Here is a 20438-nt window from a genome sequence, read left to right as displayed (position 1 = left end):
CACACATGTCTATACTCACACAAATAAATATTAAAAAAATGAAAATGTGTCATACCTATACATAAATATATAAAAATAAAAATGTTTTTAAATGTTAAGTTGACTATGGTGAGGTGAAGGACACTGAAAAAATAAACAGGAAGGCTTGATTCTGGGTATGAGATTGCCAACCTGAGCACATTAGGAAAACAAAGCTGGTCTTGACAGGTTGGCGAGTCATACACAGGCCCTGCTGTCTTTTCCTTTCATGGGCTCCTGCACTGTACTGGTTAGTTATGACAACTTGACACAGGCTAGAGTCATTTGAGAAGAGGGAACCAACATTGAGAAAATGCTTCAAAACTAGGCTGAACGCAAGGCTGTAGAGCATTTTCTCCATTTATGATTGATGGGGGAGGGCCCAGTCCATTATAGATAGTGCTATCCCGGGGCTGATGGTCCTGGATTCTGTAAGAAAGCAGGTTGAACGAGCCAGTGTGAGCAAGCAGTAGTAAGCAGCACCCCTCTGGAGCCTCTGCATCAGCCTCCAGCTTCCTGCCCTGTCTGAGTTCCTGTCCTGACTTCCTTTGATGATGAACTGTGATTTGGAAGTAAAAAGCCAGATAAACCCTGACTCCCCAGTCATTTGGCTTGTGGTGTTTATCACAGCCATACTCACCCACTAAATCATGCACCTAATGTAACTGCAACAGACTAAATTGTAGGCGTGGATGGCTTCAAAAAGCTTCCACCTTTCCAGGAAGGAGGTCACCCCAGACTACTCAATAGTCAAAGAGCTCACCAAGTCAACCTGCAGCAGCATCTTGGTATCTTGTCTCTTTATGGTTAGAACGCCTATTTGTGGTCAAATATACTGAAGCTGCTCTTAGGAAGGGGCACTGTCAGAAACTAATAATATGTAATAAGATGGAGCAAACGGTGTCTATATTCACCTATCTAACCACGAAGACTAGACACGTATATAAGGGAAAGTGCTTGCTTAACATGCAGTAAATGGGCAATTGAGTATTTTTAGCTGTGTAATTTTTGGAAATGAAAACAGATATACTTCCTGTCAAAATACCACTTCAAACTGTGATGACAGAATAAGGCATGAGCATCGCAGTGAGTGTGAGAACATCCTGCCTGGGCTACATAGTACAAACCAAGTTATCTGGCAGTTGTTACCTAGTTGTTTGCCTGGAGACATGGCTTAGTGGTCAGGAGCACTGGCAGCACTTCAGAGTCCCTGGCATTAACTCCCAACATCCCACCATGGAGGTTCAAACCATCTGTAACTCCAATTCCTGGGGGCTCAATGCTGTCTTCTGGCCTCATTGGGCACCAGGTACACATACACCAAACAGATACAGATGCAGGCAAAACACTCACATTTGTGAAATTACGAAGTTAAAAAGGGAGACGGGGTTAGGAGGGAGGGAAAAGAGTAGGAGGAGACACTTCCTCCAAGACCTATAGCTTGCCTGGTATGTGGTTTTTATTATATGTAAGTACACGGTAGCTGTCTTCAGACACTCCAGAAGAGGGCGCCAGATCTTGTTACGGATGGTTGTGAGCCACCATGTGGTTGCTGGGATTTGAACTCTGGACCTTCAGAAGAGCAGTCGGGTGCTCTTACCCACTGAGCCATCTCACCAGCCCTGGTATGTGGTTTTTGACTCAAACTTTCTAAAACAGTCCTTGAGATTTCTTCTGGGCTCACTTATTATTATCAGGATACAATCCTCGAAAGGGGAGCCCAGTTTCCCTGGGAATACCAGGAACTCAATACGCCCAGACAGCTCTGAAACTTGGAATCCTTCTCACAAGCTTCCCAAGTAGGACACATGCCAGAGCCACCACACCTGGCAATAAGTGATATTCATAGCCATCTCAGCCCTGGGAACGACTGATCACCAGAGGGGGCACACAGACTTGGTGGATGAGATTGTCTGACCAAATTCAAGGATCTCTTTTAATCAAACTTGTTTCTCAAACTTTGGTATTTCTTAATTTTTGGGTTGAATCCAGAAATCTCCCCACATGCTTTCCAATGCTAGGGGTTTTCTCGGTGCATTCTTCTGAAGTACTAACAAAGTAATAATGGAGACGTTACAAATCCTGTATGTTAGGCTACTCCACAGTGAGTTATTTCATGTCTATTTAAGATGACTGACAGTTTTGTAAGATTCTATGTCTTAGACACTGTTCTATTGCTGTGAAGAGACACCATGACAAAGGAACACTTATAAGAGAAGGCATTTAATTGGGGGCTTGCTTACAGTTTCAGAGATGCAGACCATTAGCATCATGTCTGGGAACTTACGCAGTCGCTGAGAGCTACATCCTGATCCACAAAAACAGTCACAAAGAACGAGTAACTGGATCTTGCACAGGCTTTTGAAACCTCCAAGCCCACCCCCCAGTCTTACACCTCACACCTCCGAAAAGTTCACATCTACTCTAAAAAAGGCCACACCTTCCAATTCTTGTGAGCCTTTCAAAACAATTCCACTCCCTGGTTACTAAATATTCAAATATATAAGCATATTTGGAGCATCCTTATTCAAATCACCACATTATATATGAAGGATTTCTCTCTAAATGACAACTACCATGTCTCGAGGGCCCCCTGAGAACTAAGGGCTTTCCACATGGCCTGCCTAAGGTTTTTCTCCAGTGTGAGCTATTTCACATCTTCTCTACAATGAAAAGAACGCTGAGGATTTTATCACGTGGCTTGCAGCATTTCTCCAGGGTCTGCTCCCATATATTAGAAGAGAATTTCTGGTAGTAATACCTACATCGATTCAAAAGTATACCATCTTCTCAAATTTGTCTGATACTTCCCCACGTTGCTAGCAATAACCTACTTCATGCAGTCTGACTTCGTGAGAACTACCACCGAGTTTCTCATGTTATTTACTAACATCCTTTTCTGTCCTACTATGAACTGGTACATGCCTTCGTAAGTGAGTTGAACTCAAAAAGCCTCTCCCACAGGTCTCACACTCATAGGGTCTCTCAGAACTGTGAATTCGCTCATGTACCCGAACCTCAAAAAAGCGACGGAAAGATTTCCCGCAGTGCTTACATACATAGGGTTTTTCTTCACTATGCATTATTTTATGTTTCCGAAGAGAGCTGTCAGAACTGAAAGCTTTCCCGCATTGCAAACACGCATAGGGCTTCTCTCCAGAGTGATTCCTTTCGTGGCTCTGAAGGGAGGAAGAGGAAGCTAAATCCTTCCCACACTGCTTACACTTGTAGGGATTCTCTCCAGTATGCATTCGATTGTGGAACTGAAAGGAACTGTGATTATTGAATGACTTCCCACACTGCTTGCAGATGTAGAGTCTCTCACCAGTGTGAGTACTTCCATGTCTTTTAAGGTTCCCGGAACTACCAAAGGTTTTCCCACAGTGCTTACACACATAGGGCTTCTGACCAGTGTGAATCCTCTCGTGTGTTTTTAGGGAACTGGAATAAGGAAAGCCTTTTCCACACTGCTTACAAACGTAAGGATTCACACCACTGTGAGTTACCTTGTGCTTTTGAAACTGATACCAAAATGTGAAGGCGCTCCCACAGAGCTCACACACATAAGACTTTTCCCGAGTGTGCGTTAGTTCGTGCGATTTGAGGTACCGAGAAGCAGTGAAGGCCTTCCCACACTGCTTACAGACATAGGGTTTCACACCAGTGTGAATCCTCCTGTGTATTCTAAAGTAGGTAGAATCAAGAAACGTCTTCCCACAGTGTTCACATACATAGGGTTTCTCGCCATTGCGGACACTCATTCTTCTTCTAAGGCAAGCAGACCGAGGAAGAGTTCTTGCATAATGACCAGGCAGAAAAAGTTTCTCACCTGTGTCAGTTCTCTGATGCCTTAAAAGGTTACCAAACCGGGCAAAGCCTTTCCCACACAGTTCACATACATAGGGCTTCTTAACGCTGTGACTCTTCTCAGGTCTTTGTAAAGGACTGGGATGCGTGAAGCCTTTCCCACGTGGCCTGTGCACATAAGACTTCTTTGAATAGTCATTTTGTTCATACATTTGGCCAGATCTGACACAAGGAAGGTCTTCTTCAAAGCCCTTATTTTTGGAAGGTTTCTCTCCAGTGTGAGTGTTTGTATGCATCTGAAGGGACAGAGAATTGGAGCTGCTCCCAAGCTCCTTATGTTTATACAATGGCTGTCCGTGTTCCTGGTCTTCATAAGGTCCTACCAGATGGTTCAATGGCACACCCAGAGACGAATGACCAATTCTACCTTCTTCACAGAGATTCTTTTCAAATGTAGCAAGTCCTGGACAAGATTGCAGGCTCACAGAGTGCCCTGGACTGCAGCTGAAGATTTCTGCACACTGATGATTTTCATTATAGTCGCTGAATTTCTCTGCCAGGTGGCTGCTGCAAAACAAAAGAAAAGAGCATGCCTGAGACAGTGGTTACGAACGACTGAACACAGGAATGAATGCTGGTCTCATGCTGGGAAACAGTTTGTAACGTGTTCAGACTGCATGCTTTCCAAGTCTCCCGAGGACAGCGAGACTAGAAACAGTGCGATTCATGTATGGTTCTCCTTGAGAACGCTAAACATTCACATAGCATTTCAACATCTATCTCAAGTCACAATCTTTGGAACATTTTGGATGTGCAATGGTGTCCGTCAAATCACCTTCTGTTTTTTGACAATAAGTCATTCCCAACTTGTCCCCATGGCTGGTGAATAAATCAATACAACATTAAGTTTTAAAAATGTGTTCATCTGGGGATGGAGAGATGGCTCAGTGGTTAAGAGCACTGACTGCTCTTCCAGAGGTCCTGAGTTCAATTCCCAGCAACCACACGGTGGTGGCTCACAGCCATCTGTAATGGGCTCTGATGCCCTCTTCTGGTGTGTCTGAAGACAGTGACAGTGTACTCATATGCATAAAATAAATAAATAAATCTTTAAAAAAAAAGATCTAAAAAAATGTGATCATCAACAATGTTTGTAGGTGTGTGCTAGGGTACATGGGAGATGCGCAGGGCAAGTTTCAGGAGTATTCTAGAATTCTACGTTGTTCTCTCTGAGAAGTGCTAGGTCTACAGATACGTGCTGTTTTATGTGGGTTCTGGGAACTGAACTCTGACCATTATGATTTCCTTGACAGCACTGTTACTGGCTAAGGCAATTTTTTTAATATCATTTTGAAATTATGAAGTGTGTCCTGGCTAGTTTTGTTTGTCCAACTTGATACAATGTAGAATCATCTGAAAATGGAATCTCAAGCTAAGAAAATATTTCTATTAGATCATCTTTAGGCAAACTGTGGGGGCATTTTCATGGTCAATCATCAGTGTAGGAGGGACCAGCCAACTGTGGGTAGTGTCACCCTGATGATTCTGAATATATAAGAAAGCAGGCTGAGCAAGCCCTGAAGAGCAAGTCAGTAAGCCGTTTCCTCCATGGGTCTCAGTCCCAGTTCTCTGGCCCCTGACAGCCTAGAGTCCCTGACAGCTTGACTTTCTCTTAATGATGGACTGTGACCAGGACATGTAAGACAAATAAGCCCTCCCCTCTGTCTACATAGGAGAAGGCTGAGCCTCCGTTACAGTGGAAAACATAAAGGAGCTACTAACAGGGTAGGATGACATCCCAGAACGACACATGATGCGGCACTGGCCTGGCCTGACCCTGTGGTCACAATCTGTGTGCCGCTGGTAGCATCTCTGAGAAAGTGGAGCTGTCCAAGACCTTGGGAGTCCAGGAGATTATGTTTCACTTTCATGAGTGGAAGCCTAATATTTCCAATATTTATACTGCTCAAAGCTCGTTTCCGTTTGCTTTGATTGTGATTATGTCCTGGTTCTTCCCTAGTGGAGTAAGAAAGCATGGAACATTCTTTGTTTTTTCAATATTGCAAGTCCACAGTTCAGACGCTTTTGAAAGAGACGCTCGGTGTTTAGGAGCCCGTGGACTTTTAAAACTGTTGAAATTTCTTAAAACTGTTTCCAATGTGCTAAATTGTGATATTAATATTAACATGACATCTTGTGGACAAACCAAAAGGACAGGACGGACCCTGGCTAAATACTGAGGTGTTTATGAGTCATAATGATAGAGAATCGATTTTGCTAGTTAGTATTTTGTCAGCTGGACAAAACCTAGAGGACTTTAGTTGAAAAAAAAATGTCCTCATTGAACTGACCAGTAAGGAAGCCTGTGGAGAATATTCTTTATTGATAATCCAGCCCACTCGACCAGTATAACTCCTGGGGAAGGGGTCATGAGGTGCATAAGAAAACTGAAGCAGGACACAGGGCAGGACAGTAAACAGCACACCTCCATGACCTCTGCTTCAGTTCATGCCCGGACTTCCCTGGATCATGGACTGCTAACTAAAAGGTGAAATTAACCCTTTTCACCCTGCCAGGCAGTGGTGGCACACGCCTTTAATCCCAGCACTTGGGAGGCAGAGGCAGGTGGATTTCTGAGTTCAAGGCCAGCCTGGTCTACAGAGTGAGTTTCAGGACAGCCAGGGCTATATGGAGAAACCCTGTCGCGAAAAGCCAAAAAAAAAAAAACAAAAACAAAAACAAAAAACAAAAGAAAAACCAAACCTTTCCACCCCAAGCGGCCTTGGCTCCTGGTCTTCGAGTACAGCAATACAAAACCAAGCTAAGATATAAGCTATGGTACTAGATCACATATGACATCAACACATTCTAGTTTGGTTTGTATGTTGGTTTGTATTCTAGTTTGGTAGTAATTGGTTTGATGCTTGACATCACGTACATCTTTTGCTTCTTTGTGAGATGTCCCAACATAACAGCTCTCAAGACTATGGCTATCTCGTGGCAAAGAAATTACCTTAGTTTTCTCCATAGTTTTCCATACTCATTTATAACCTTCTGTTTGCCCGACTTGTTTCCTAAAATGCAGACACAGAAAACCAATTACTAATTATTAATTAGAGAAAAAGTTCTGAATTCCAGCTAAATTCATTTGTGTATCCCACCTGACATATTCACCCCAATTCCCTTCTCCCTGTCCCAATTCATACATCCACACTATCTAGAAACACTTGTCCTTGATGGACTACAAAAGCCAATGCCCATGTTTACCTATGGAAGCCAGGTTCTTCAGGGTTTCCTGCATCACATCTTTGTACAGCTTCTTCTGGGATGGATCCAGCACAATCCACTCCTCCTGTGTGAACTTCACAGCCACATCCTCAAAGCTTACTGACTCCTAAAAGCACACACATACATTTCCAGGAAAGTAAGCCTCTTGGTACCACAGACACATACAGAATTAATAAGAAGGTGACATAAGGTGACATGAAACTATGTTCCACAAGGGTTCAAGTTGTCGTGGTCATCACAATCTACTGCTCATACAGACCAAGATTCCTCAAACACAAATGCTAAAAGTAACTTGGAGCTTTCTGGGAAAGAAACATCAAAGTAGGATGAGCTCTCGTGCAGATGACTGTGCAGTTCCTCTTCCTGCACTGCATCTTTCTAACAACTGTCATCCCAAGTTCTATTGTCTACTACCCACCATGGATCAGCATCAGCTGTCCTTAGAACATGTGTGCTTAGAAATGCTGGACACAACAGTCATCCTGGTACCTGAGAACTGAGATCTGGAGAGGTCCCTTCCCACCCGAGCTATAAAGAGTGAGGTAGATTTCTCAGTTGATAACAATTCTACCCCACGTTTAAAACAACAACATCCTCTTCTCCCTAATAATCCTAACAATGAATTCATACTCATCAGAAGGATGCTAGCTGCTTAAAATCCAACATATTGTCTGTCTACATTACCTGGGTTGGTAGACACTACTCGTATGTGGTTTTAAAACCTTGGTTTAGTGTGTAATGTGGGTGGGAAGTGTGAGCATGCCACAGAACACTAGTGGAAGTTAGAAGCATCCTGTGGAAGTTGGTTCTAGAGGTTGAACTTAGACCGTATTTAGCTTATGCCTTTATCCATTGAGCCAACTCACTGGACCTCTGGTTAATACTTCTTTTTACAACTTGCCATGAACCTGAATACATGTTCAGCGATTGCATAAAAGGCAGATATTATAAAGTGTACAGCTCGGGCTGGAGACATGGCTCCGAAGTTAAGAGCACTGATTGTTCTTCTAGAGGTCCTGAGTTCAATTCCCAGCAACTACATGGTGGCTCACAACCATCTGTAATAGGATCTGATGCCCTCTTCCAGTGTGTCTGAGGACAGCAACAGTGTATTCATATACATATAAATAAATAAATCTTTAAAAAATGAAAGTGTTTAACTGGGTTCCTTAATCAAACAGCAAACAGGACTCGTGACAAGCAGTTCTTCTCAGTAGTGTCCTATTTTTCCTTCTGTTGCTATGACATATCATTACCAAATGCAACTTGGGCAGGAATATGTTTATATGGATTACAGGTCAGTCTATCAGTGATGGAAACTAAGGGAGCAGACTAAAGGAAGGAGTGTGCAGGCAAGAACTGAAGCAGAGAGCACGCATGAACAGGGCTCACTGGCTTGTTGGGTTATTCTTCTCCTCCACGCTTGAGCCCCTATTTCCTGGGATGTCAACACCCACACTGGACTAGGCCTTCATCAATTAGCATTTAAGAAAATGCTCTGGGGACTGGAGAGATGGCTCAGCGATTAAGAGCACTAACTGCTCTTCCAGGGGTCCTGAGTTCAATTCCTAGCACCCACATGTGGCTCACAACCATCTGTACTGGGATCTGATGCCCTCTTCTGGTGTGTCTGAAGACAGCTGCAGTGCACTCATACATATAAAATAAATAAATAGAAAAAAAATTCTTTAAGACCCAGGCTTCCAAATTATGGGAAGAAAGAAAGAAAGAAAGAGAGAGAGAGAGAGAGAGAGAGAGAGAGAGAGAGAGAGAGAGAGAGAGAGAGAGAGAGAGAGAGAGAGAAAAAAGAAAAGGCCCTGAAGGCAAGGTCAAATTGGTGGAGCCAGTTCCTCAGTTGAGATCCCCACTTCCCAGGTATGCCAGGTTGATAAACAATGGAGCCATCACACCACTTTTATGTGAGAATTCTACTAAATCATTAAACAAAGGGACAGATGACATATGTCTTTAGACAGAGCTCTAATTCACCAACATGTCACCTCTATAATTTCTAAAGCACACATTAAAGTAAAATTCTTGGAAGGGCAGTGGTTGTACACACATTGAATCCCAACCCTCGGAGGCAGAGGCAGAGTAGTCTGTGAGTTTGAGGCCAATCTGGCCTACAGTGCAAGTTTCAGGACAGCCAAGGCCACCCAGAGAAACCCTGTCTTAGGAAAAAAAAAAACTTGACCAAATTTATTACCTGCAAATGAATGTCTATAATAAATGTCTACAACCAGTCCCCTACCCAGGGACTGTGCTCCCTGATAGAAGCCACAGGTTGTCAAATAAAAAGCCCATGCCAGAAGCTGTTGGTCAGGAGTGTCCCAGAGGTACCCCCACCCCCTAAAACCTTGGCACTGCTCTCAGCATTGCCCTTGAATGCCCACTATGTCACTGCTGGGGGAGACATTAAATGTGTGGTTTCTGTTGCCTTACAGGCCCAAAGAAGACGGGGCTTTGTTTGTTTGGTTGGTTGGTTAAAGCTCAAGGACATCTTTTCAGAGTTTAAATGAAAACTTCAGTGCAAGTCACTTGTAAGATGTGAGCAGGTACATGGACAGGAGAACAGGAGGGAGGGGAGAACAGCCAGGGCATATAAACTGGCAGGGAGGTCCACCCCACAGTGCAGTCAGCTGCACAGAGGAGAGGAACGCTTTAGAGAAAATAGAAGGAAGCCGAAATACGGGAGGGCAAGCCCAAAGTGGGAAAGAAAGCTTGCTCCACAGAGTCAGAAAGAAGAAAGGGAATGTTACAGTCCTTTGAGCCATTTTGAAAAATGGGGAGTCTTAAATTCTCCAGGTCTGGGGTGCATGACCATAGCTCATGCAGGTCATGACTCTGCACCCCAGAGTCAGTAGAGTTCTTTGTTCAACAAAAGACAAATCTATAATGCATGTTTCAAGTTACTTAAGAACAGGTGTGTAGGACTCCTGGCAAGTCTGTGTGTCTCAGGTATATTTCAGATGCAACCATAATGTTTTCATTAAAACATAAACTTCTTTTATTGAGAGGAAAAATAAAAATAATAAAGAGACCCAGCAGCCGCAGTGAAGGCTCAGAAGTTCATAGCACTCACTGGCTTTGTAGAGGATCTGGGTTTGGCTCCAATCATGGTTGTTACAACTGTCCGTGACTCTACTTCCAGAGGATCCAGTAATTTCTTCTGGACTCCACAGGTATCAGACATGCACACTACACACACATGATGTCAACACACACACACAAATAAATCTTGGAGGAAAAAGATCCTAAATTCTTTAAATACCAAACATATAAAAATGAACCATCAAGTAAAAAAAAGGAAGAGAGAAAGAAAGAAAGAAAGAAAGAAAGAAAGAAAGAAAGAAAGAAAGAAAGGAAAAAGAAAAGACATGTTAAAAGTTATATATTCAGGCTGGAGAGATGGCTCAGTGGTTAAGAGCACTGACTGCTTTTCTAGAGGTCCTGAGTTCAATTCCCAGCAACCACATGGTAGCTCACAGCCATCTGTAATGGGATCCAATGCCCTCTTCTGGTGTGTCTGTAGATAGCAACAGTGTACTCACATACATGAAATAAAATCTTTAACAAAAAAAGTAATATGAAGCTCAAGAAGAAGGAAGAGCAACATGTGGGTGCTTTGGTCCTTCTTAGAAAGGGAAACAAAATACACACAGGAGCAAATATGGAGACAAAGTGTAGAGCAGAGACTGAAGGCAAGGCCATCTAGAAACTGTTCTACCTGGGGATTCATCCCAGATACAGTCACCAAACCCAGACACTACTGTGGATGCTAAGAAATGCTTGCTGAAAGAAAGCTAATATGGCTGTCTCCCGAGAGGCCCTGCCAGAGCCTTCCAAAGACAAAGCCAGATGCTCACAACCAACCATTGCACTGAGTGCAGGGTCCCCAGTCAATGGGAGGAGAGGTCAGTGAGTTTGGCAATGTCAGGAAGACTTGCAAAACCACAGATTTACTCCTAGTCCTAGGCACTCTGTGCCCAAGGACACAAATGAGTTCAGAGGAAACATCCTTTAACTCTGTGGCACTCCTATGAAAAGCAAGCATCTCTGGGTGACACAGAGACAAGGTCGAGGGTGGGCAGGGACTGCTCTAGGTCACTCTGCTGTGCAGAGTATCATAACCTCTGTGTCAGAGCTACCCTAGAAGAGTGTCACCTTGGACAACAACCATACTGACCTGATTTGCTACAGAGTCTCAGTACCAGGAAAGGGGGACTGTTTACACAAGTGCAGCTTGTTACACACACACACACACAAACACAACCACCATCTGCCAGCACACCATTAACTGTGTCAATAAGTAGCAACACCTGAACACATACCAGATCATACCAGAAATGCCAGATACAGAGGCTTTTGGTCCACAACAGATGGAACCCTCTTTCCAGAGAGTGGCAGGGTCAGCTGTCAAAAGCCAGCACACTTGTCAACTCCTGGATCACCATGTCCCTCACCACAGCAGTTTCTTCATGGCAAAATATTCAGCCCACTTGAAAGTCACCATCCAATAGCCTGTCCTCCCAAGAGGCATTTGGCATCCACGTACCTGCACTGCCAAGCCTTAGCTGGTCCCCTGGAGACTCCCCACTCACCTACCTCAGCTCTCTCCCTGTGTCTTCCGGACAGACTGATTCTGCAGGCTCTTTAACTATTTCCTAGCCATCTGTAACCCGTGTTGTCTCTGGTTGTGTGAAATGCCCCCGTGTGATCTGCTGGTTGATGTTAGTGATTCAAACTGGAATCACTAGGTGTGGAAGTGCACATCTTTCATCCCAGCACTGGAGAGGCAGAACTAGGCAGATCTGTGAGTCCAGTACCAGTACCAGCCTGCTCTGCCCACACAAGGGTTGTATGTTAGATACCTTGCATGTCAGATGTTTACATTGCGGTTCATAACCGTAGCGGAATTACAGTTATAAAGGAGCAACGAACGTAATTTTATGGATGGGATCACAACATGAACATTAGGAAGGGTGAGAGCCACTGCACTATGGGCGTTTGTTCCAGAAAGGATGGGGCCACTCGCTGCTCCAATATGTCTAACCCACCCACCCCCGCCCGCCCCACATCTCTCTCTCAACACTGAGAATCACAAAGTCCTCTGGGTAGCTGCGCCCTGAGACACTGCATAGGGTGTGTCGAGATTTTCAGGGGAGGACGAAACAGTTATAGGACTCGTGTCCTAACTTCACCATCCACGCAGCTCCACCTTCATCCCCCGTAGAAGAGTCCCAATCCAACTCCCAGGGTTGGCTCCTCAGGACCCTCCAGAGACCTTGGTTGAGAAGCCCAGCTGACCCCAGACGCTGCAGCGCCGAGCGCTCAGAGAGGGAGAGACCACCGCTCTGTCTGATGGACCAGCTCCACCCAGCGGAATCGGAGCGGCAAGACCCAGCGGAGCCAGATGAGACTCCGCTGCAGACTCAGCTGTCTTGCAAGACCTGCTCCCATTGCGGTCTCCGTCTGCTGCCGCAGCATCCTGCCCACATCTAAGTCACAGGCCGAACGTACCATTTCCAGCCCCGGAGTGTCCTGGTGTGCTCCTGCGGCTCCTGCTGTAGGTGAAGGCGACTCTGATATCTAGGCCTGGCATCTAGGACATACTTCCAAATAACACAAACATGCCTAATTTGGGGGGCATGGGGGGGGGGGGTGTTAAGGAAACAGACCTCGGTCAGACAAAGCCCCTCATGCAAGAAGCGTACTTCTCATTGGACACTTCAGGCACTAAAGTAATAACCTTTACCCTGATAGGCCAGCGAGCCTAACCTTTATCACGATAGGCCAGCGAGCCCTTGGCTCAGGTCCTGGAGCGCTAGTGACAGGACATGCAAGTTTTATTAGGTAAATTAGCAAGCAGATTACACTCTAGACCCTTGCGTTCTAGCCCTGTCTGGGTGACAGTGTGCATGTAAGCGAAGTTTGTTCTCTTGCTTGTAATAATTCACAGTCAGCAGTTCCTAATTCTTCCTCCTAAGAATGGGGTCAGAGCAAGAGAATTCCAGACTCTGGTCATGGAGACAACTCTTTAAGAGCTGCTTTGAGTAGGATTAGGAGGAAGGGCCTGATTAAAGGAAACCTCTCTGCCCGCTCTCATCTTCCCACAACCCACCACTATACCGCCAGTCTGTACAAGACTTTGCGAAATATTCCACCAATAAAATTCACAAAAAATAACCAGGTGGTGGTGGCACACGCCTTTAATCCCAGCACTTGGGAGGCAGAGGCAGACAGATTTTTGAGTTCGAGGCCAGCCTGGTCTACAGAGTGAGTTCCAGGACAGTCAGGACTATACAGAGAAACCCTGTCTCGAAAAAACAAACAAACAAACAAACAAACAAACAAATTGACAAAAATAGGCAACCTGACTTGTCTCTCACCCTGCAGTTTAAAAAACAACAACAACAAAAAAAAAAAACAAAAAACAAAAAGCAAAAAACAAACAAACAAAACAAAAACCGTTTACCCAGAAAACCAGTTTCTGGGCCTGTTGAAATCAGCGCCTCCTGCCCTGTTCTCTACTGCAAAAACGGATTTCCAGAGCCTTTGTGATGTGTTCAGGTTTGGAGGCCTTATTTTCTCAGACCAATAAACATCTGCTCTTGCTGTGTGTTAGGGTTTGTATTAATTAGGGTCTTATTGCTGTGAAGAGACACCATGTCCAAGGCGACTCTTATAAAGGCAAACATTTAATTGGGGCTGGCTTACAGTTTCAGAGGTTCGGTCCATTATCATCATGGTGGAAAGCATGGCAGCCTCCAGGCAGATATGGTACTGTAAGAGTTGAGAGCCCTACATCTTGATCAGAAGGCATCTAGGAGGAGACTTCTTCTCCAGGCAGCCAGGAAGGGACTCTCTTCTGCACAGGGCAGAGCTTGAACACTAGGAGCCTCAAAGTCCACTGCAACAATGACATACTTCCTCTAACAAGGCCACATGTCTTAAAAGTGCCACTCCCTGGGCCTAGCCAAGCAATTCAAACCACCACACGGTTCTTTAGCATAACAGAATACACAGAGAGAGAGAGAAAGAGAGAGAGGGAGAGGGAGAGGGAGAGGGAGAGGGAGAGGGAGAGGGAGAGGGAGAGGGAGAGGGAGAGGGAGAGGGAGAGGGAGAGGGAGAGGGAGAGGGAGAGGGAGAGGGAGAGGGAGAGGGAGAGGGAGAGGGAGAGGGAGAGGGAGGAGAGGGAAAGGGATGTATAGAATAATTTACAGGCTGTGGTCTAACTAGTCCAACAATGACTGACTTTAAACAGAAAGTCCAAGAATCCAGTAGTTGCTCAGAACACAAGGCTGGATGTCTCAGCTGGTGTTCAACTGATATCAGAGTCACAAAGAGCTAGGCTCTAATGCCAGTGTAGGAATGGACTTGCAAGCAAGGCAAGAACAAGCAGGCAAAGGATAAAAGCTTCCTTCTCCCATGTCCTTATATAGGCTTCCAGCAGAAGCAGAAACCCAGATTAGATCTGGATTAAAGATCTGGACTAAAGGTATATCTTCCTATCCCAAGAACAAGATTTAAAAGCATGTGTTTTCTCCATTCAGCAACAACAAAAAAATCTAGATTATAGGTGTGTTTTTCTACCTGAGAGATCCGAATTAGATGTGTCACATTAACAGTCAAGCACACCCATTGAACACTGTTACCAGGTCAAACTGAGTCTGTTCTTGCATTTTCCTTCAATGACTTTCTTTCTTACTAGACAGTTTTTTTCTTACCTCAAAATTTGGAATGAGGCAGGTAGCTTTTTTTTATCCCATACTCAACCAATAACATAAAAACACACAAACAAGCAATGCATGTCATTCAAGTTACCAAGTTATGGAGAAAGCAGAATTTATACAAAAAACTGGCTCAAAATAATAGCAAAAAAAAAAAAAAGCGCAAAAATGCACATTAAAAAATTAAACCATGGGACTGGAGAGATGGCTCAAGTGGTTAAGAGGACTGACTGCTCTTCCAGAGGTCCTGAATTCAAATCCCAGCAACCACATGGTGGCTCACAACCATCTGTAATGGGATCCGATGCCCTCTTCTGGTGTGTCTGAAGACAGCTACAGTGTCTTCACATATATGAGATAAATAAATTAAACTTTAAAAATAAAACTTATTAAAAAAATTAAACCCTTAGGTGTGATAGTATAGTAGATTGTCCCATACACTTGTGAGAAAGATTCAGACCAAGCTCTGTGGGTTCAAGGCCAACCTGGTTTACATAGTGAGTTCTGTGATAGCCAGGGCTACATAGTGAGATTTTTTTTTTTCCTCAAAACATGATAGCAAAAAAAAAAAAAAAAAAAATTAGACCCTGACTTCTCAGCTTAACCCCTTGATTTATAATGCTGTAATAGAACCCCAGACCTTAGTTGGTCCTCAGACCTTAGCACAACTGACTCCAGGATGGAATTGTAAAATTCAGCAAGTAGAGAGTAAAATCTACCAAACCCAAAGTACTACTCCATCAAAGTCTGTAGTTCTGAGAAAGTCTCTAAATGTACTAACCTTGCTTTTGGGCTTTTTGAGTTCTGTTTCTGGCTAATTGTTCTTGTTAACTGAAGTATGTCAACCCAGGACATGTTTCTTATGCATAAAATCTTACCTTGAGAAAGACTGAGAACAATACTGGGATCCCAAACACCAGCGAAGTGGCTGGGTAGCTAATAAAGACTTTCTATTACCTAACGCCCATGTCTGAGCAGCCTTCTCTGGTGGATACCACACAACAGTGTCTCCTACAAACATTTACAACTGACCTTCCGACGAATGACACATGGCCCCTGACCCTACATGGCCAGTGTAAACAGGGTATTGGGTGCTAGAAAAATCTAGCTCTCCCCCTCAAATAGAAACCCCACACAAATGGTCCAGCAGTAGATTAAATAGCCTCTCACTCACCTGTTATAAAAACCTCTATGTTCTCTGAGTGATGCAATGAGTTCTGTTCTCTGGCAGTCAGCTGGGGCTGCACAACCATGCGTTTACTAAACCATCTAGTATTCTGTTTATCTTTGTTAGGTCCAGAGCAGCCCCCAAAAATGGCAGGGCGTGTTGACAATGTCCTAAACAGAAAACATTTTATTGGGTAAACAAGCCTAAAGGCTGGTTTCTGTTTACCAGAGGAACAGATCTCCTCATCCCTGCTAAAGATCAACTTTCTCAGGCAGGAGCATCTAGTTCCCAGTCAATCCTAAGAGCTCAATTCAAGCCCATCCAGTTGACATTTTGTAAGACCCCCACCCTCTGTCAGTGGTACTTACTTCAAGATGTCCCAAGTGAGACACCGAGACACAGATACATACAAAAGAAAGAGATTTATTTTCAGGTTTATTGGGGTCGACCCTCAATCAGTCCCTCTAGACGAGTGACGAGAAAGCCACCCGGGTTAGCTATTACAAGCAGTTTTTATACTTATTAGGGGCACAGGTTACATCAGCAAGGGGACAGTTCAAACTCATTGGCTGAGCATATTGACCTTTAAATCTATTGGCTAGCAAGCATGGCATGCATTTGAACTCCACCTGGGACTTTCCAGAGGATCAGGTGACTGTCATTATATTTAGAGAATTTTTACTCAAGAATGTTCTTGTGGGGAGAAAATGGAACTTGGCCTAGCCTTGACCCCAGGTGGGAGGGGTCAGCTGTAAGGAGGGTGTGGGACTGAAAAAGTTCTAAGGGTCCCTCAATATAATGTCTGTTTGCTTTACTCCATTTGGCTGCCCTCGACCCTGAGAGGTAGCCTTATCAGTGTGGCCACCAATAAATTCTTCCGACCCGCAGAGTGGTGTCTCTGCACACTGGCTTAAAATCTCTTTGCTAAATTCATTACAGTCAGCATGTTACTGTCCTGTCAGCATTGTTTGCCACTGGCCAAATGTAAGAAGCCAACATTTAAAAGTGAACCAAGAAGCCGGGCGGTGGTGGCGCACGCCTTTAATCCCAGCACTTGGGAGGCAGAGGCAGACAGATTTCTGAGTTCGAGGCCAGCCTGGTCTACAGAGTGAGTTCCAGGACAGCCAGGGCTATACAGAGAAACCCTATCTTCAAAAACAAACAAACAAAAACAAAATCAAAAGTAAACCAAGACAGAAAAAAGGAAACCCCACCTTCACAAGGTCACCTTCCCAAGCTTGAGGTCCAAATAGATACTAAAAGAAGCCCTAGAGAGGATCATTGCTGAATGGCCAAGGACACATAAGGATGGGACTCCGAAAGCCTGCAACCCACTCCTGTCCCCAGGATCAGAGGGCACTGCCTCTCCAAACCTGCATACTTATCAAAAGGACCTTCTCACTATAAGAAAACATCAACAAGCTGGGTATGGTGTGGTGCAGTCAGCACTTGGGAGGCAGAAGCAGGTGGATGTGGGACTGTAAAAGGCAGCCTGTCTTCTGGTCGAGCTAGGTTTAAACCTCGGAGACCCAGCAGATTAATCTGCAAGGGATGGAAGATCCGTTTGCCATGCTCCCAGACATAGGCTCCTGAGAGGAGGCCCCAGCTCCATCACTCTGTGGCCTTCAGTCACATAGGCTGTCCAGACTCCACCCATATAGCTACCTGGCAACAGCCAGGTATGCTCCGCCCCACAGTTACCTGGCAACAGCCAGGTAGGGCCAGCCCACTATAAAAGGGGCTGCTTGCCCTTTCCTCCCTCTCTTAATCTCTTGCCTCTCTCTCTTGCCCTCTTGCCCTCTTGCCCCTCACTTCTCTGCCTTCCCTTCCACCATCTCTCCACGTGGCCATGGCCTGCAACCCACTCCTGTCCCCAGGATCAGAGGGCACTGCCTCTCCAAACCTAGACCTTTATTCTTCTCCCCCTGCCTTTCTACAATAAACGCCTTAAAACCATGGACTGCCTCTTCTCAACGGGATCCACCATGCTGGAACAATGGAGCAGGTCTTCCCCCTTAAGAGGCACGTCTAACCTCCCACTGTTTTCCAGTCACAGCTGCCAGCCAACCCAACCCAGCCCTCAGCAAGCTAAGGACTTCCCCGGCACCACCACCCAGCCAGAGTTCTTTCTCCCTTCCGCCCTGGCCGGAACCCGAATGCTGGTGGACACTCTGTTCTCAGCTCTCCCACGACATCCATCTGTGTCTGCAGGGTCTGAGAGCTAGAACCTGCTGTCCCTGGCCTCCGTGCAGGCCCAGGGACCCTAAGCCCCACTCTGGCAGGTTCCACAGGGACCTCAGACTGGGCTTCCCCACCCCGGAGAGGGTTCCTGTGGCTCCCCACAGCCAGATGCCCACCCAGCAGGGGTGTGCTCAGTCCAATTTCCCACGTCCTGCCTCTCCCAGTGGCCCAAGCCTTGGGCTGGACACTGGGACCCCATTTTTTTCCCCACAGGTGGATTTCTGAGTTCGAGGCCAACCTGGTTTACAGAGATAGTTTCAGGAGAGCCAGGGATATGTAGAGAAACCCTGTCTCAACAAAACAAAACAACAAAAAAAAAGCAAAGAAAGAAAAAGCTGAGAAAAAAATAGATCCAGTTTAACTCCTACAAAAAGAGATCAGACTTTTGTGAATCTCAGAGAATCGTAGCTAGCCTAAAACCCTCCCGCTCAGTATCTCAGCCGATAGAATGAGCCTTGCAGGCCCGGAGAATCAGTGTTTCTGGTGGAGAGTAGGGAAGCGAGGGGGTGCTTCATCAAACACAGAAACTCCTTTCTTTATTACAACTGCAGTGTGAGAGATAAGCCAGATTTTGGGAAGGGGGACCTTCAGGCCACACAATGGGGGCTGGCTGCTTTTTGGGGGAATTCACAGGAAACATTTCTTGACCCTTGGGCCTGTCTAATGGACCTGGTTTGGGGTGGGGGTTTCCTTTTGCTGGGATCAAACAAATGAGACTTATCCTAAGTACTGCCATTTTGTTTTGAGACTCCATTTTGATCATAAGATGAAATTAAGTTCAAGTTCCCAGGCTTCAGGGGAGCATTCCAGATGGCTATTCTTTTGTTGCCCAACACATAAGGTTGCTTCTAACCATGAAAGAACAGATGATTCTGACTGGTGGAAAATGTTAACTGTAACTTGGCATGGATATTTGTGGCCTTCAAGCTTTAAAACACTGTAAAGTTCTGGCTCCAGGTTGCAGTTCAGCCACAGAGTCTGTGCTGTGGCCCTGGTCAATCAGTAGCAGTCTGAGTACAATACATTTTTTGTCATCTGCTTAAATTCATCTGCTAAGATGAATGTTTGAAGATGCAGTTAGCTCCCAAGTCTATGCTGTTATCCCTGACCAGTCAGTTTTTGCTGCCGAATTCAAATAGAGATCTTGCTTAGCTGGACTCTTGTGATGGCTTGGGTTGTTTCAGATTTACAGACCCCAACACTTTGAACATTCTCATTTGGGAATACAGAAACCCTTAGCCCATAAGAGCCATACCTTAAAAGGCTTTTTTAAAGCCTGACTGTCATAGACACTTTGCATTTCAAAACTAACACAGTGTCCATAAAATCCTGCTACTCCAACAGCTACCACCTCAGTCCTCACCACCTCAGCCCTCACCACCTCAGTCCTCACCACCTCAGTCCTCACCACCTCAGTCCTCACCACCTCAGTCCTCACCACCTCAGCCCTCACCACCTCAGCCCTCACCACCTCAGCCCTCACCACCTCAGCCCTCACCACCTCAGCCCTCACCACCTCAGCCCTCACCACCTCAGCCCTCACCACCTCAGCCCTCACCACCTCAGCCCTCACCACCTCAGCCCTCACCACCTCAGTCCTCACCACCTCAGTCCTCACCACCTCAGTCCTCACCACCTCAGTCCTCACCACCTCAGCCCTCACCACCTCAGTCCTCACCACCTCAGCCCTCACCACCTCAGTCCTCACCACCTCAGCCCTGACCACCTCAGTCCTCACCACCTCAGCCCTCACCACCTCAGTACTCACCACCTCAGCCCTCACCACCTCAGTCTTCACCTCAGCTTGTGCTGCAGCTTCACAAACACACTTTTTTTTTCACATTTTTTTTATGTATTTTCCTCAATTACATTTCCAATGCTATCCCAAAAGTCCCCCATACTACCCCCCCCCACTTCCCTTCCCACCCATTCCCATTCTTTTGGCCCTGGCATTCCCCTGTATTGGGGCATATAAAGTTTGCAAGTCCAATGGGCCTCTCTTTCCAGTGATGGCCGACTAGGCCATCTTTCGATACATATGCAGCTAGAGACAAGAGCTCCGGGGTACTGGTTAGTTCATCGTGTTGTTCCCCCTATAGGGTTGCAGATCCCTTTAACTCCTTGGGTACTTTCTCTAGCTTCTCCATTGAGAGCCCTGTGATCCATCCAATAGCTGACTGTGAGCA

At 45.5% G+C, this 20438-nt stretch overlaps 1 protein-coding gene across 1 annotated transcript; it reads right to left on the bottom strand.

Moving 5' to 3' along the window:
- Positions 1-1924: 1924 nt before the first annotated feature.
- Positions 1925-12701, bottom strand: LOC110312364 (uncharacterized). The gene is made up of 4 exons (XM_021185903.3): positions 12634-12701; positions 7093-7219; positions 6839-6899; positions 1925-4392 (listed from the first exon to the last, which is right to left on the bottom strand). Exons 1-4 carry the CDS (start codon positions 12634-12636, stop codon positions 2898-2900), a joined length of 1686 nt encoding a protein of 561 aa, XP_021041562.1. The 5' UTR covers positions 12637-12701; the 3' UTR covers positions 1925-2897.
- Positions 12702-20438: the final 7737 nt, after the last annotated feature.

Source organism: Mus caroli, unplaced genomic scaffold (assembly GCF_978045245.1).
Source record: "Mus caroli unplaced genomic scaffold, Mus_caroli_1 scaffold_18, whole genome shotgun sequence".
Lineage (NCBI taxonomy): Eukaryota > Metazoa > Chordata > Mammalia > Rodentia > Muridae > Mus > Mus caroli.
The sequence above is the reverse complement of the archived record's forward strand: the minus strand, read 5'-3'. Positions and strand labels throughout refer to the sequence as shown.